The sequence below is a fragment of the Pithys albifrons genome, chromosome 11, assembly GCF_047495875.1.
Source record: "Pithys albifrons albifrons isolate INPA30051 chromosome 11, PitAlb_v1, whole genome shotgun sequence".
NCBI classification, from domain to species: Eukaryota; Metazoa; Chordata; class Aves; order Passeriformes; family Thamnophilidae; genus Pithys; species Pithys albifrons.
In genome coordinates, this window is record NC_092468.1 from 10,746,057 (window position 1) to 10,764,270 (window position 18,214).

The 18,214-nt window shown below is 40.7% G+C and overlaps 1 protein-coding gene across 4 annotated transcripts in view; it reads right to left on the reverse strand.

Moving 5' to 3' along the window:
• SPHKAP (SPHK1 interactor, AKAP domain containing) overlaps positions 1 to 17,967 on the reverse strand; it is a 66,190-nt gene extending 48,223 nt beyond the window's left edge. For 3 of the 4 annotated variants that reach the window (XM_071566666.1, XM_071566667.1, XM_071566665.1), the window contains exon 1: positions 17,401 to 17,484. In XM_071566666.1, coding sequence (XP_071422767.1) covers positions 17,401 to 17,483 — 83 coding nt within the window. In that variant the 5' untranslated portion in view covers position 17,484. Of the gene's footprint in view, positions 1 to 17,400; positions 17,485 to 17,863 lie in introns of those variants that run through there. The other variant, XM_071566670.1, reaches the window with a different exon arrangement.
• Between the last annotated feature and the right edge of the window lie 247 nt (positions 17,968 to 18,214).

The window sequence follows — 18,214 nt, forward strand, 5'->3', positions numbered from 1 at the left end:
TTACTTTGGGAGTGCGCAGATGTAAAGTATGAACCCACATACCAAGTTACCCCAGCCAAGTTATTTGCACACACAGTAGAACACCCTTTATACTTTTCTTTTGGAGTAGTCCAGGCCAGTCCTGTAAGATCTTCCTTATAATAATCATATTGTTGCAAAACTAGTGAAGCTTCTCCCTCTGGAGAAACCATACAGTGTTAAAGGGCTATTACTCCAGAAAGGTACTAGGGAAAGAGTATCCTACATGATCAAGTTTTGTTTCCCAAATTGGGTCTCTAGAGTGTTTTTAATTACTGCAAGTCATCTATGAGAATATGTGGAGCATGCTGGGATAGACCATAATGAGTGACCAGATTACTATGGTTTGAGTAACAATCTTCCATTAGCTCTCATGAGACAACAGACCATGTGCAATTTCCTGGTATGTTCAATTAAGACCTAAAATGCATTTTATAAGTCACAAATACCGGAGTTTAAATATGTTAAGAGGAGGCTACTTTCCTTTTTTTCTCCCACATCCGCAGCCAAGCATCAATCAGGACACCTTTCCCCCAAAGATCCATGGGGGTACATTTCACTTGATACTACTTAGGACTAGATATGAATATATGCATTCCCATTGATAAGTAACTTTGTCAAGAGGAATTTTGCCGGTGTGTGTGGTGATATTCTATATATATTTAAGAAAAGTATCTAGATGTGCTGGAATTACAAAGAGTGAATGAGAAATATAAAACTAACTTAGTGCTTATTAATTGCTAGCTGGGGGGAAACTTCATGAATGGCATGTAAGAATTGAATACAGATGCACAAGGAAGACTAGAGGCTTACCTGACTTCATTTGAAAAGTGTGATACAAATTAATAATCTGGAAGATACCAGCATCCTTTGTATCTAGAAAAAGGGCTTTTGCCTGTTTACAAAATTCTGTTTCATTGCTCAGTTGGTATAGACAACCAGTAACATTTCTTGGCAGTGATTTCTCTGGCATTTGACAAGTAAACCAGCATTTTATCAGTCTTGTACTGAGTTCTTTAACAGAAAGAAAGATGTTAAACATATGAAGTAAATTCTGGTTTTATATCCTCAGTAAAAATAAGCACCTCATACTCATATATAAGCTAAGTATTCTTCTTGCTAAGTCCATATTTAGAGGCAGTCCCTGTACTGACCTGTAGGTTGAAGTACAAGGCCCGTTGTTTTCTCCTGCTCTTCCCTGAGAGGCAGACTGAGTGGCTTTGCCACTGCTTTGCCCTGCAGGGAGCTGATGCTGGTAACGACTCCTTGCTCTCAGTTACACTGAGTGCAGGCAACTGAACGGCCAGTGCCTGAAGTGCTGCCCAGTCTAAAAGCACAGAAAGGACAGTTTGATCACCGAATGCCTTTTTTGGAACTTAATTAAACAGTACAAGCAGAATAGTACATTAAAGCATGGCTGGAAAATATAGTTGAGGATCCGTGCTATCTCTGGATGATACTCCAGTAGTGGGGAGCACATGACGTCCCATACAGAAGTAAAGCTCTCCTAGTCATGTGGAAAGTGAAATGATCTGTAAAATCTTCTTAATCCTTTTAAATCTGTGTTCTTCTCAAAATAAGCTCACTTTTAATTTGTAAATATGGACAATCTTGTTAAAAGTATGTCATGAGTGAAATAAATGTAGACTGCCAATAAATGTTTTGAGAGAGACAAGATTCCATCTCAGACTGCAGTTCAGACAGGAAACACAACTGCCTTCGATGTTCCTGAAATCTAGTAGACCTAAACTCTCTTGTCAGCTATCCCAGTCCTCAGAGCCATAGTTCATGTCCAGCTGATTCCTTGGAACACAGGAAAAATCAGCAGCTGTGTTTCACAGGGCAAAAGGGGCAATGCATTTACAAGTATCTGTAGCACTTTCAGAGCTTCTTTTTTTGTGTTAGGGTCATGTTTCCTGTGCTGGAACTGTGGAGCAGAAACGCTGTTCTCACACTGCATTGCAGTTCAACTCTAGCAATTTTGCCAGTGATGTGAATTCCAGGCTCCAACTGTTTGCAAACAGGTTCGAGCAGTCAGGGTTCACAGTCAGTGAAAAGCTGAACAATTTAACAAAGACGTGTTAAAATAGGAAAGCTACATTCAGAGACAGTTTTAGACTCCAAAGCCTTTTTCTCAGATAGTTTATGGGTATGCAATTTCTAAAAGAAGTACGAAGAAACACACCTACCACAGCTTGGCCACTATAGATGGTCAGTCAGCTACATGAGCCCCTCCAGGTATGAGACAAAGCAGACACATAGCAGTGCATGCTAACCAATGGAAAAATGAGCACCTAGCTGTGCTTTTTCAAGCTGGGCATCCAATGTCACAAATCAGTCTTCCATAACTCAGGGAGGTGCAGTGTATGAGGTCCTGTCTAGATATCTTCAGATTCACATGTCTTTCTTCCAACATGGAACACGGGTTTGGCTTTTCAACATCTCTTTTTCAATTATCTCAGCTCTCAGTAAGGGCAAAGTTTCCTCTTCTCATTCTTTATCCCATGGGTACCCTTTCTAAGCTTTCATTTTTAACAGTTATGTGATTTCTCAAGAGACTCTCCTTAGGCCATAGAGCTCTGCCACCTTTGCTCTGTAGCAAAGTCAGTAAGATAAACCTGCTTTTCATTAACTTCCCACAGAAAAACTACTCTGTCTTTGAGAAGCTGCCTGGCCTCATTAGTACCCCAACAGCAGGAGCTGAGAGAAACTCTAGCAGAGATGTACTCAGCCCATCATCAAACAGTAGCTTTGCATTCACGTACTCTGCTCTTTACTTCACATTAAGAGTTTACACAAAGCACTGATCTTTCTGGCACAAATCGGAGTCTTTTCTCTATAAGATAAAGAAAGCTGTTGAAGTTTTCAGGTCCCAGTTCTCAAGTTTGCTTGGCTCCCTTGTTTAGTATGTAATGGAGAACATTCATCTGACTTGGAGCTATCATGAAAAGCCAAGGTGATAACAAAGAATCTCTGTTAAGGGATGGCTCATTTGTGGAGTTTTCTTTTGGCGAAAGACCCTAATCCATAATTCAGCTTTTCAAACTGAAGTTGGCAATCTGGACCTATGACTCAGTGTGAAGAAGTGCACCATTTTCACTTCAGTATTTCTATTAACAGAGGAGTCTCCACAGTCACTTATTTGTCCACAGGTGCTGTCTAACTGATTCATGAATTATGACTGATAATTTTTTTCCTACGAAGCTAAATGCACTCACAGAAAATATGAACAAATTTCTTGGAAATTAGAGGACTGTAGTAATTACCTACAAGGTTTATGTCACTAACTGTAATAACAATACATCCCTTATTACTGACCAAAATGCAAACCAACTGCTTCTTCTTTCCTGTGTTGAATAATTCAAAAACACTCACCTCGATGACTCAAGACTTAATCAGAAAACCCACAGCTGCTCCTAAAAATAATTATCTTCTTTGCAGATGTGGCAGATGGTGCTACATCAACTAAGATGAGGTAATTTGAAGAATTCCCCAGGTTATCACTAAAGAAAATTAATCTTAGGAAACACTATCAGAAACTTCAAATTGCTACCATCTTGAACAAGCATAACCAGCTTCCAAAAACTTGCTTCGCAATAGTCATTCCTATGAAGCAATTCAAATAAATACTACGTGACCATTATACATATTTTTTTAATCAATCATATCACAGCCTTCTACTTTTCATCTTTACATTATGATTCCTAATCTTGGTATTTTGAACATACAAAACATACTGATCCATAAAAAAGATGATCATGAAGGAAGTGAACTAAATGAATACAGTGAGGTTTCTCAATGCAATTAACTTCAAGTTATAGTGAGCTATATTTCCAATGTTTTGCTAATATTTCTACTGAACACTATGAACAATAAAAAAGGAATGAATCTCACTGAAACAGAAGTGAAAGCACAGCAAAATACCTTAGCATATTCTTGCCTTTACCCTCACAAAGAAACCCCAAAGCTACTCAAACTGAGGAAGGCAGCAGCCTAATCCAGACCCTAAGGAAGGAGCCGTTCTGAAAGGCATGCAGTGTTCAAACAGCATCTCTTGACTTCAAAGACTTTTTGAAGTGGACGAACTAGTCATACTCTTTCCACAGGCTACCTTTCAGATTTTACAGTTTTAAAATTTACCTTTACATGTAAACAGGTCAGCAAAGTCACTGGGAGCAGAATCTTTAGATGTAACAGTGTCAAAGTTACTATTCTAATCCATATAAATGGCTTTTATTCAGTCTGGACCATGTGTGTACTTCAATCAGAGCACAGATGGTTAGTCAAACAGATGCTCTATAAATACCTCAAACAAATGTCTTTCTGATTTTGTTGGATTTGGAACCCATGTGCAGCATATAATCACTGACAATATCAGGATCTCATCTTGTAAGGTATTCATGGACTTGTTTCAGTCTCCCATGGCTTCTATTGACTCCACTTGGAACTGAAAATACTGAATAGCTCTCTCCATTGTCTATGCAGTCTACACACGTACAGGACCAGGTTTTACAGATCAGTGCATTAAAAAGAATAAAAGTTTAAGGGCTTTATATTCAGATTGCTCATTTCACAGTGTCTGTTGGGTACTCTTGATTTACATTTCATTTTTATCAGTGACACAGCTGCAAAAAGGCCAGGTCTTTAGCTACATGCTGATGAAAAACCAGACCACAGAAAAGACAACCCATGCTAAGGTACACTTTACAATGCTCAAAGAGCCCTAAATGACCTTTCTTCTGCTTCAAATTAAAAAACTAAACAAAACTAGAAGCCTCTGTAAGCAGTGGCAATCACCAGCCTTCTTTCAAGTCATGTTTTTAAAATGTTATAATACAGAAGTTTTACTGAAGTATAAATGTAAACAAAACTAAGTGAATTTTATATGATCTACTTAGAAATATTCCTTCCTTCCTGTGTTTACTGATTGAATTACTAAAGGAAAAATAACAAGGCTTTATGTACAAGTCTGACAAATTCCTCCACATTCAGTAGTTATGGCAGGATATATTCAGCTGAGAGAGCTGACAAACCAAAGAGCTGACACTCAAGCTGAATGACAGATGATGGGGTTAGTGGTTGTTGATGGTTAACTATTTCAGTAGTTCACTGACAGAGAGTCAACCCAATATAAACTGGCTTTTGCACACAGCTGATAGGCATCCTGCCTTTCCCCCACCTATCCCTGGATTTGATGTGGCTTTAGGACAATTCCTGATGGACATTTGTTATGCTGGTAGAATGGCTACTTGCTAAGGAAATCTTCGAGAAAGAACAGCCTAGGGCCTTGGTCAGAAGAGATTCCAGACAAAGCACATGAGGGACTGTGAGGTCTCTTCCTGGTGGAGTGTGTAAGGCAATGGCAGAAAATGCCTGGAATGAGTTGTAGGTAACAACTTTTGCAGAGTTCCTGCAGGATTCTGTAGAAGGTATGAAAAGACACATTGGATCAACAACTAGGGACCAGGCGAGGTCAGATGAAAAGAGTGACTGAACCTGAGAAAGATTAAGGAACAGATCCTTAAATTCAGGGGTGGGGCTGAAGGACTGCACCTTATGAAGATGGACTGAAAGACAACCAAGACTGCTTTTCTGCCCCCAAAGGAAGGAGTTTACACAGGTCTGGAGTGCCAGGCAGGTGGGGACAAAGGCACTGTTGAGGGTTCAGCTGCAGGAAAGATATGAAATCTTGTTAAAGGAAGGATTCTTCAAACCAGTCTATATATATAACTTCAGTGAGCAGTGCTGATCAGGAAGATGATTTTAGAGAGATGCTGAATCCAGGCCAGACTGGCTCAGATATTACAGAAACATCAGAATAAAGCAGTTTTGTTTCCATTACTGCAAACCACTAGGCTTACTATGATTTAAGCCTACTAAGACAGCAAGAAACAATATAAAATCCAAAATATTTTTAATAAGATAACCCACAAAATTTCATTATTCACTCAGCATAGGTAGGTGTATTGTACAATAGTACTTTTCCTTGTTGTATAGAAAGGAGGCAAAGGAGGAAATGCTTGTTTTTCCTCTCCAGCAAGAATGTTCATGACTGTGTATTTGTTAAGCAACTTATTACTGTACTTTCAATGGCAATGCCTATTCTTAATATAGATTGTGTTGTTAGTCCAGCACAATGTAACAGTCTAAGTGGGTGATGTTATCTATCTTCTTCCTTTAAAAATAATGGAAAAAAACATTCTGACACAGCTGTAAACTGGTGAAATTTGGTCCAAGTTAAATACATAACAAATGTGCAAGCAGCTCCCGTAGATTTCAACTAGAAATGGAAATTCTCAGCATTTTTCAAGATGAAATCAAATATGTTGCAAATTAGACTTTCATGCCATAAACCACTGGGTAATTTTTCAAAGTCTGTTTTATATGTTTCTTGTATTTAACAAACAACTTGTGTTCACTGACTGCTCCTCTCCTCTTGCTATGCACAAACTGTCAGCTGAGCATTTCAGGAGAACCAGTGCAATGTGACATAGGAAGATGTTTTTATGTGGAGGATGTAAATCTTGGCTTAACTGGTTTGTTAAGTACTTTTTGGCATCTTATTTATATTATATATCCAAACTTCACAGTCAAGCTTATCGACCAGCTTTTGTGACCAACCAGACAGTGTGAGTGTCATTTGGAGCATCAGAGCAACAAATACTGACAAAAGAGGCCTCAAAGCAAAGCACATGCAATCAAGTATTTCACTATCTGACAACCTTTTTTAAAGGTTTACCTTTTAAACATCTCAAATCTACTTTATAAAAGCTTTTCACTAATTACATTCAAGACAGATACTGAGTATTTCTGAAAGGAAGAGAAATGTGACAAAGATGTGTGTAGCTTAAAAGTAAATGCGTATGTCATGATTTTATTTGAATAGAAAATACATGTGGCTAATCAAAACTTGCTAGCTGTTCCTGTGTTTTCCTTTTTAGATTGATTACAAATCAAATAGACTGTACAAGTGTAATTGAAATGTGGTATGTCGTCAGGACTATGTGCGTGATCAGAACATGAACACTGTTTTCATCTTTTGAATGTTTCTGGTGTTTGGCAGACTCTGAAATTCCTTGCAGAAATTCCTCTTCAGAAATAATAAATCTGGCTTTGGAATCATGAGATTAAGAAAGGGCTGGCTTGTCCACAGACATTTAAGGGAGAAGCTTGATAATCTACCACTGTCGCAGCATCACTTTCAGCTACTTTAAAAGAGGTTAAGGGAAAGCTGTTAGTGAAAAGGGACTGCTAAAACTAGAAAACCAAATTTTTCAGTGCAGAATCTGAGTTACGGAACAGCTTGAGGTCTTGGAGAAAGCAAAGTATGCGTATGACAAGCCAAGTGGCCATAATATCATGCTGTACAGTGCAATTACAAATCCTGCAAACTGACTTCAGCACAGTGTAGCTGAAGATGCACCTCTCCGTATGACAAGTGAATGATTCCAAATACTATAGAAAATTATCACAAAATATTTGTTCTGAATGCCTGAAGACTCCCCAGACAGCCACCAGTAAGCCACAGAATCAATCAAGGGAGTGTTGAGGGTCCATTTCTGTCAATGCCCAAAGATTTGGTTGTTATTCTTCCAAGAGTCTCTACTCTTCTACCCCTGCTCTCAGAAATAGCACCTCCCAATTATAAAAAAATTTCTACAGCAGTAAAAATTAAGGCAATTCATAGTCCATTGCCATTGATTTCTTTGGTCAGGCAGCTTCACCAACATATCTATGTATTGAAAAAAAAATTGGTCAAAATGACATTATCTAGTTGTGATGTTGGTCCCTACCAAAATCAATTTGATTATCATAAATATTTCACCTTATCTCGAGCACTTTCAAAAGTACCTATCTAGTAAAAGTATTATTTCTTCAACTTTGTTCAGTTTTCCAACCCTTTTTATTTGAAAGGAAGTCAAGTTGCTTTAGATTCCTGCTAAGTCTTTCAAAACATTGTTTAGCATTATAATAGAGTTCAGAAAGCAATGTTTTTACCTTTACTAATGATACCAGAAAAGTAAAACAATAGTCTAAAAATAAGTGTTTTCATCTGAAATATTCAGAGAAATTTCCTATTCTCTTTAATCCAGTATTGTTTCTATGACCACCTGCAGTTACATTCATAAACTAACTAGTTAAAATGTCAGAGTACGTTCTGGTTATTTTAATGCCAAAGAATACATTCTGTCATTGCTTATTCACAACAAACCTCATTTTAACATATTTTACATGCCTGAAATATTCCTGAATAATTCTGATTTGATACTAATATCCCAAAGGAAGACAAATCTTATCAATTTTGATGCTTGTTAATATGTCAATGAATACAATCTGTGATAATATAGAAAACAAGGTCTCAAAACCCTCTGGCTTAAAGTATGGGGTTTTTTTTAAAAAAACCATAGCAGCGTTGTCAGAGGTATGAACGAAATGAAGCTGCTTCTAATTAACTTGGCTTCTAATATGATAAAACATGCTCTTGTATAATTCTGTCATGATACTGCAAACACCGTCTTTGGTCTAGCTCGCTGCAATTTGTGAAACTTTTTTTTTTCCAGGGACTGTAATTAGGATTGAGTGGTAGGTATAAAGGCAACATTCTCAATTTTTTCTTCACCTATACCAGCACAAGGAAAGCATGAGATTTCAGTTCAAAAAATGATGATTGAGCTTTTTTGGCAAGATAAAAATCCTTCTTCTTTCTACCCCTAAAATATACCACCTTTCTAACTCTATATAAGAAATGTAGGAGATTATCTCTGAGAGTCTAACAGGGAAACAGGTCAATGAGCTACTAATTAAATTAATCTGATTTTTTTCCTGGGTGGCATGATGTAGGTAAACTGTCACTGCTTTGCAATGAACTTCAGATTAACTATGAAACTGTTGTGGTCCCTGGGCTTGAAATGGTTACCTTGTTCTCCCTGGGATGCACAGTGTCCAACAGGAGTGTCCAACAGGACTCTCTGCACCACCGGCTGAGCTCAGGTTAAGTTCTCAGACAATCTTCCCAATACCTGCGCTGATTCCATGAGTACTTGCTGAATGAGCATTTACACCTAATGCAAAAATACCAGACTATGTGTGGACTTGAATTTTTAGCTATCCTCTCAGCAACAGGAGATTTAGTTGGAGAGAATCTGAAAGAGATTAAATTGCTCCTTGATGCCACTTGGTCTTTTTCATGCTTAGTCCTTGCAGATAGAAGTATTTTATCAGACTTTAGCTCAGATACAGACACGTTCACTTGCACCACAGTCTGGGAAAGCTCCTACAGTAACTTCAGTGAACCAGGAGATTGTCTCCTACTGGATGAACAAAAAAAAGGGTGTCAAAATAGAACAGATATATCACAAATATTAGCTTATTCAGACTTCTGTGTAAAAGTAAAATCACTATGGCAGCATGGATTTTTTTTTTGTGTGCTTTTTAATGCATCCTAAAGTGCCAAAAGGAAGCTGAAGGTGCTTACTGGCTACGGGACAGGGATGTCAGCCTGCTCCAGCAGCAGCCAAGCTCTTCCCATGAACTCTGTTAAGAGTAGAGGTTGCTTCTTGTTCCAAGTCTTTGGGTGTGTTTAAGTTTTTTACTCTGAGCAGCACTGCAAAGTCTAAATTCTTTCAATTCAGAGTAACAAAAAAAAAGAGGTATGCACTTAAATCCAGGGTTTGCATAATTATTATTGTTTCATTGTGGGGGATCTCTGTAACACCTTCAGCTAGAGAAAGACACAGTATAATACAGAGCTCTAGTTCTGTGTATGCCAAAGTAATCCTTGGGAAGTAAACCTGGCCCTATGGCTTGTTTGTTTTAATTATTTGATTTGGATTAGTATTTGTATTTATATTATTTGCTTATGGTCTGTTACTATTTTTTTCAGTACTTTATTTTTCTTATACATGATACCTTAAAAGTCTCACCTTTAAAAGTCTTGCCTTCTGAATCAGAAAATCACCTGTTGCACTCAGCAAATATATTCTTACCTATGAATTAATTTTATTTGTAGTACCAAAAGACACCTCTTATAGTCAGATGAGCTGTTCCATAATGTACAGTATTGATTTCCACAATCTTAGAAGTATGGCTATACTTGTAAAAGTCCCAAAACTTTGTGTTTGTTAACTACACTAACATTTAAATTATATCATGTAAGCACTGATACAGTTCACATATGCTACTTTTAAGAATGTAGATAATGTGTCCATGAGATTTCACTGAATTTGTGGCATAGGATTGAATTTATTGGCAAATACAATGTGTAAGCTCCTTAATAGCCATGCTATTACTTCTGTATTTTTACATATTCAAGGAGCAATTATTTTTTATTCCAGTTGAGGGGAGGGTCTTATTCCAGAATTTATGTAAGGATAATGGGTTTCTATTTCAACATCACAGCGTACAAATCTTTTCCTTTTAAAAATAAATGACTTGCTCATTTTTATTAGATGTCTACAGTGGTAAAACATATTTCTCACTGAGAAGGAAGACATCACCCTGACAACATAGAGGAGGAACAATCTATAAGCATGTTGTTGAACCATTACCCTGCTGATTTGATCTCTTCCCTTTTCAAATTGAAATAGCAGACAGTTATAAATTAATCTTGGGGGAAAAGGATTTGGACCTAATTTAAACACAGTTCTGAAAACTAAGAGACACCATTTCTTTCTCCCTTTAATACTCTGAAGAGCCACTGCATGTAATGAACAGCTCCCTGCTGATGGAGTGCCTGTAGATGAAATTCTGATAACTAGGCAATCTCCAAGGGAGTACATGAGGACCACAGAAGTTTTTCATTGCTGAAAGGAAATATATGTCCTATGGAAGTCTGTGCATCTTCCTGTGTAAAAGGTTTTACCTGTATCACAACAATGTCTTAGTTCAATGAATTCCAGTTTTTCAGCAATTCATATCATAGATTAAAACTTTTCCAGAGAACACTTGGAAGCTGGTTATTGCAAGTGCGTGAAGCCAGCTTAGGATGAAGTGTGGAGGGTAGGTCCCAGTGTTAAAAGTGACGACTTTGTGCTGTACAAGACTTGTTGACCAGTTCTGAATTTCGCTGTCTGGGAAATGTGCACTGCAGCTCCAAGTTCTATGTTAGAAATTTTAGAAAAATACTTTCTCTTTCAGCTGTAAGTTAAATTTAATCATGACTTAGAAAGGAAACTTTCTTTCACAGCACTCAAGAATAAATAGATATGTAATAAGTTGTGATGTCACAATCGAGAGGAAACAGCTTTGATAAAAACACTGACTACCTATTATGTGTCATGAGCACTGGCAATAGCCAGATATCTAACAATAATCAGGCAAGTCTTTAAGTGAAGAAAATTAGTGAGGGAAACTAAAGAGATTAATTAAAACAATCCAAAGGTTGACTAAAAAAAAATTAGAATTTATGCTGGGCACCAAATAAATTCCAGCAATCGTAGTATTGATCTACACACACTAAATTTGTAGTTCTCATTAAAAGAAACCCAGAAATATGCAGTATAGTTTCTTCTCTCTGTTTTCAGCGAAGCAGGAGGAAGGGAAGGTGTACATGCAATTTGAAGTATTTGAAACCACTGATAAGCAAAGAGGTTGTTAAAAAATTAGGAAACAACCCCCTCAAGTTTCTGACACTGAGCTCCAGACAGATGTGAAGTATTTCAAAGGGCATTATCCCCACAGGTGCCAGGCAGGCTTTCCCTTCCCGCTTCTCCCCAGAGAGCACAGCCAGGAGCCTGCACAACACACTAGGAGAGCGGGAGCTGCTGCCGCATTTTATTCAAGAAGTTGGTAATTAAACCTATTGTTTTGATGTAGGAGTTTAATTAATTTTTTTCTTCTTCTGAGAAAAAGCTAAAACTGCCTGTTCCACTTCTGAGTGACAGCTTAAAACTACATGGCTGTTAGGGCTTGTGTTTCTGGCCCTTCATGTTGAAGTTGTTTCTCCACTGTTAAATAAGTAAATATTGTCTCTTAGAGGCAGCTGCAGCATTCCAGTTGAGCTTGAGCAAATGTAATACAGAGCAGTGTAGCTGGAGGGACCACTGTTAGGATCCCTGTGATCCCAGGCTGGCATCCTCATCGCAGTGAGCGCTCTCAGCCTCCTCTCCTCATCAGCACCTCCAGCACACAAAACACTGTGCTGTCTGAATATGGGACTTCTGGCTGTTCAGGTGCCAATCACGGCTTAAAATACTGTTCTTTAGAGGGTGTTCTTAGACCCAAGTTTAGGGAATGACAGCTGCCGGAGAAGGAACCTGAAGTAGATTTAGCGCCAGGGTTCATTATCTACAGTGCAGATAAAGGCTCTCCCCGTCTCTGCCTCCCTCCCTCCTTCTTAGGGAGCAGCTAAAGAAACAAGGTGTAACAAGAAAGAGTAAAACGATTAACACAGGGCTGAGGAAGGAGATGGCAAAACCCTGATCACCTAATGAGTGTGTCTACAACTAATCGGAAGAGGTCATAGCTGAAGTCATATATAAAATGAACAGCATAGCACAAATTATGGATGTTTCAAGCTGTCATCTATAGTTATTAGTGTTTATCAAGAGGAAGGATGTTTGAAGAAGGAGAGGATTGAACTAAGAAGGAGAAGAGCAGATAGATACTGGCAGACTGAACAGAGTGACTGACACTATTAGAAGCATTGCAGTCAGAAAGGGAAGAAGTGATGCATGGAACTGAAAGAGATTAGTGGATGTTTTCAGGAAAAGAAGTGTAAAGTTCTTGTGGGAGGCTAGGGTAGGTCAGAGTAAAGAATTCAAAGCAAATGAAGGTGGTAAAATAAAGGTAGAAGTGGAGATGCAAGTCTGGAAATAAGCAGTAGGATTTTGTTGCTCTAGTGCATACTGGACTGGGTTAGTGAAACAAAGCATGGAAATTACATAGTTAATTTCTTTACAACTTCTGCAAGTCTCCCTCCTCCTGTTACCCACAGTCCCACTCCTCAAGGGATAAGAATCCTCATCCACCTTTGCCAATTTCTTTCTGGTTTTAGCTGATTTTTTTCTCCCCTGACCCCAGTGAAGGAAAGCATCTCGGAGAATTGTTGCCTATGTTTAACAACACAGGTTAGCCTGGTTAATGAACTGTTTAAAGTAAAACAGGGCACAGCATGTCATTTCACCAACAATCAAACTAACATTGTAAGAAGCTAGTGAATATTGAAAAGTATCAGAGAGCATTAAATTTTCTGGCCACTCCACTCATAACATCTAGCAAATTCATCTGCTAATTTGCAAATGAAAAGCGTATCAGCAAGTATTATACTGATTCTTCTGGTTGGGCTACAGTACTGGTTCTGCATGAGCACAGAAAAACAAATTTCATCCTCATCTGTGACACCAGCTGCTGTTCTAATGCATGTTGTTGTCTTGATAATGAGAGTTCTGACATTACACCCTTGTTCAGGAGATTTCTTTATTTGCCCTCTTTTATTTAAATAAGATTTGTAACACACTCTGTTCTCTTTCACTCACAGTTGTGAAAATATCTGGAGAACAGACTTGTAAGCTCTGTGGCCTCTGTGCTCAGTCTCACCAAATACCACCCATCATCCCCTGAAGAGGTGCCTTTGCTTATTTCATTTCACCCATCACTGACAGTTTCATAAAATATTTTTTTAGTGTTGCTTCTTGTTTATATGCTGCTTTCTGTTTGTTTCATTTGATTTTTGTTGGCATTCTATTTTCTTTAACAATTTATTAAAATTGTTATCTGTAGCTTAGTTCTATGGCTGTTGTGGAGTCTCTGTCTGCAATCTTGTCTCCCTAAAGGATCAAAGTTTTATTTGATTCATTCCTAAAAGCATCTTAGTACAAAGCCACCAAATCTGATTTCTCTGTTATACAAGATCTGGGCTGCTGTCAGCTGTGCCTGTGACATAGTGTTGCTGTGTAAGTGCCCGATGGCACTGAGTGTGTGCCACATGCCTGCTGCCTGGAAGGAAGCGCTGATACAGCCATGGCATTTGGATCTCTTTTCAGCTGTGAATATCCAAACTCACCTCTTTACATCTCTGGTCACACTAGCATATTCATCAAATACAAACAATGCTTTGCTGCCAACAGAATCCTGTAAAACTAGAAAGGCTTTTCTTAGCCATTCTTTGTGCACTATGTGCCACACACCAGGTATTACTGAGACGTAGCAAAGATCATTTCGTGTTGCTGATACAGTATTTGTTATACTACATAAAGAGCAAGTTGCTCAGAAATAGTCAGACTTTCTTTGGGCTTTTTTTTCACTTTTTAGAGTAGGAAAACTGCTTCTTCTCATCTCTGTTGAGTGGATATGGATTTTAATTCTTCTGAATTATTGTTCAGTTTAATGTTGCTTCTAGGCCCTAGTGCTGCTTCCAATTTTGAACAGAAGAACACTTTTAATTCCTGTTTCCAGTATTCACACAAAAGGTGTGTTGAAAGCAGGTGCCAGTCCAATGGACATCTGAAGACTTTTGTCAGCTAAGATTACTCTCAGATATACAGTGTTGGCCAAAAATTGTCTGTGTGTATAGGTTTAGTTTCATAAGCTTGAGCAGAGAAACTGCAGTTTTACCAAAATGGGTGGTTGTAAGTCCTTAGGGAGCTGTGCACAGATAATCACTGAGTAACAAAGAGGACAGGAACACAGAAGTTCCTGTCACACAGGTAAAAAGCCCTAGCATTTTTATTCCTGTCTCTCACCTGAAAAGGCAAAGTGCAGGCTGATATACTTAGGGCCTTAATGGAGAGGTTTCTTTCCTCCACCATAAAAACCCCCAAATCGAACCACAACCACCCACTACAAACAAACAAAAAGCCTAAAACAAATGGTTATAGATCACAGTTCCCGCTTCCCAACTGCAACATGCACCAAAAATGTCCTTTAGATGCTTGAAATAAAACTGACAGTCATCAGTTCTGTGCAGTTCTCTGTAGTTGCTCATCTGACCCACAGGCTGAGTGTCCACTGCAAGAAGCTACTGCTAGAAAGGCTAAACTATCAGTGGATGCCCAAAGGCCGCTACCTTGCTCTGCTGTGCCTTCAGTGACTGATGGCATCCTGAGCCAGGGCTTGGTTTTGCCTTCAGACATGGAAACCAAAGGAAGGAAAGGTACTGAGCAGGAATTAATGTGCACCCTGAGTTTGTGCTGAACTCAGGGAGTGATCATAGCATGACAGGCAAATCAGCAAATGGGCAGAACTGTGGCCTTGGTTTAGGAAGATGTGAGTAGGTGGGTAAGCTCAGGCATGAAGAGCCACAGAAACAGGTCAACACCTGAAATGATTCTGTAGGGAAGATGCAAAATACATTTGATTTATAACAGTTTGACAGTGAAAACTTTCTTTTTTAAGGTCTGTAAAGCTAACATTCACAGTTTGTATTTTTCAACAGCTGCTGTAGCTAAATTTCAATTAAAAGTTGCCTAAACTATGGTGGGGATAATGATCTGATGGCAAGTTATCTGTCCCATGGCTTCCCAGGTGTGCTTTTTTCACGAGATCTCCAGGTGAAGACAGGAAGGACCTGAATAATCTACTCACTGTTCTGGTCACCTTCTTTCCCCAGCACCCTTTCATCCTTTTTCACAGACAGAAAGTAAGAAGCTTACAGCTGTTCAGCAAAGAAAGAGTTACCTTGATTAACAAGCAGCTGTCAACGTAGGAGCTTCAGGAGTTAAAAGAGAGGAAAGAGAGAACTGTGGTTCTTGGTGTAGGGAAGTCTGACTTGCATAAGCTATGGGAAAAGAATCGCTCTCCAGGATGAAGAAAGAGGTATGTTGCTCACATGAGCAAGATTAGCCTTGGCCTTGCTACAGAAATAGGCATTATTATCTGGGTAATAGGCCTATAGCTGGAGTGAAGAGATGACCAGATGGCAGAGTTCTGCAAGGGAGTAGGATTGGTTTCCTCAGTTCCTTTATGCAGCGATGAAAAGCCTAGCAACAAAAGTGTGGAGTTGGAAGATGGTTGTATGGCTGTGAGAGGTAAATTTGTAACAGTGAGAACAAGACCACAAGCAAGGAAAGCAGAAGCTTACCTAATTCTTAGTATCTTTAAGACTGTCTGGAGTATCTGTTTATCCTGGAGTCAAGACTGCATTCTACCCAATTTTTCTTGTAGAGTGTGAAATATGGGATGTCATATCAGTGTCTCTGGCCTTAAATTGTGTCCCTCTCCCTTTATCACTTCCTATAAAAACTAAAGTAACATCTTTGTTATTCAATGGGGAAAAAATTGCATATAAAATTGCTAGCCATGAGTAACAACAATAATAAAAAAAAAGCTAAATCTGTCTCATTTCACCCTGAAATGCCAGGGAGAAGTCAGAAAGGGCTATTTCTAGATCAGGCAATTCAGATCAAAGTGGAAAAACATTATTAAGCTTTGGTCTGTAAATGTTTATTTATATGAAACACCATTTAATCCACTCTCTGAAGCTTTTGATTTCCTTCAAGTAAATAAAAGCAATTTCTACTGCAAGTAATTATCATCCACTAAGGTGTTCTCGTCCCTCCCTCCACCCACCCCAGCAGTTCTTGCAGGTTCAGGTAGTCATATATCATTTCACTGTCTTGCTTTTATGGCTGTGCTTTCTCCAAACTTTATTTCTATCGGGTTTTTACCGCTCATTAAGATAATGCATTGGAAGTAACTAAACCAAAACCGACTGAAATAATTGACAAAATTTGCTTTTTATCTTTGATAAGTCTGTATCATCCTTAAACGGTACAATTTCTATAATACTCCTGTTTGCCTGCTACCAGCAAAATGCAATTTACTTGTGATTGTCAAAAATTATGCTTAACCTCATCTTGCATCTCCGGTAGGCTGCTGCTATCTGTGCATCCATTTCCGCCCCAAAGGAAGTTTTGCTCTAATCGGTTGTTCGTAACCACCATAAATACACGTTTGCTGGAGCCGGAACGACAAAAGTACAATGACTTTTAGATTTTTTTTTCATCTTGAAAGAATCTGGTTTAGTAGGCTGCAGACACGCGTCTCTGTGATTTAAGCACGACATCCTAAAGGTATTTTTAAGCACTAATTAACTTACCGACTCTCTCAAGACGCTACGGTATGAGAACCAGCTATTTAGAGCAAATTTAGATGACAAAGTCTATTTTTCCATTCTCTTATAAGAAAAGCCCTCTAATTCCTGCGGGTGAGCATCTCCGGGCAGGTGCAGCGCGTCCCCCGCCTCTCCGCAACCGAACGCGGATTCCCGTCGCCGTTCCGCTCCCAGCAGCGGCTCCGCTCGGCCGCCCCCCGCCCGCTCCCCTGCGGCTCCTCCGTGACCCTCCGCCCGAAGGGGCACCCCTGCCCGCAGCGGGGATCCTCGGCACGGGGCGGCGGCGGCTCCTCTCCGGGGGGGACGCGCGGGCGCCCAGCGCCGACACTCACCGGGCAGCGGCGGGGACCCGCGGGCGCCCAGCGCCGGCAGTGCCCGGGCACGGACGGGCGGCCCCGCAGCCGCCGCTCACCATCCGCGGCTCAGCGCCCCGAGCAGACGCGGCGCAGCCCGGAGCGCGCAGGCGGCGGCGCGCGGGGAGGGGCGCGGGCCCTACCTGGGCGCGGCGGGCGGGGGGTGCCCGGCCATGGCGGGACCCTCCGCTCCGGCGGGGTCCAAGCAGCGGCAGCGCGTCCCCGGCGCGGTGCTGCGGCGCCTCCCGGCCCTGCCCTCCCCTCTGCTCTGCCTCACTCCTCCCCCGCCCGCCCCGCCGCCTCCCCCGTTCCTCCCTCGCGGGCGAGGGGCTGCGCTCCGCGGGGCAGCGCCGCTCCCGCCCGGGCTGCGGCGGGTTCGGGCACAGGTAGCCCGGGCGAGCGGCGGCCACCCAGGGCAGCGCCGTCCCCGGACTGTGCGCACCTGCGAGCCGCTGCCCGGCAGCGGGCGCCCGGCCGGGACATGCGGGAGGAGGCGGCCGGTCGGGGTCTGTTTCGCTGAGCGATGTAGCGGCGGCACCGGGTTCAGGACGACCGCAGGAGCTGATGGCGTTGTGCTCTGTCTGCGGGGTGGGGACAAGGACGTGACCAGCGAGGTGACTCCAGCAAGGAACGGGCGGCCGTGGCTGAGTCCTTGTTACGAATGTCATGATGTGCATGGAGCCCCAGCCCCAGCCCCGTAAACCATGTGATTTAAAGGACGGGGTTTTCTTTCTCTCTGTTTACATGTGAGATGCAAGCATTTAGAAAAGGACCCTACTGAGTTAAATCCAAT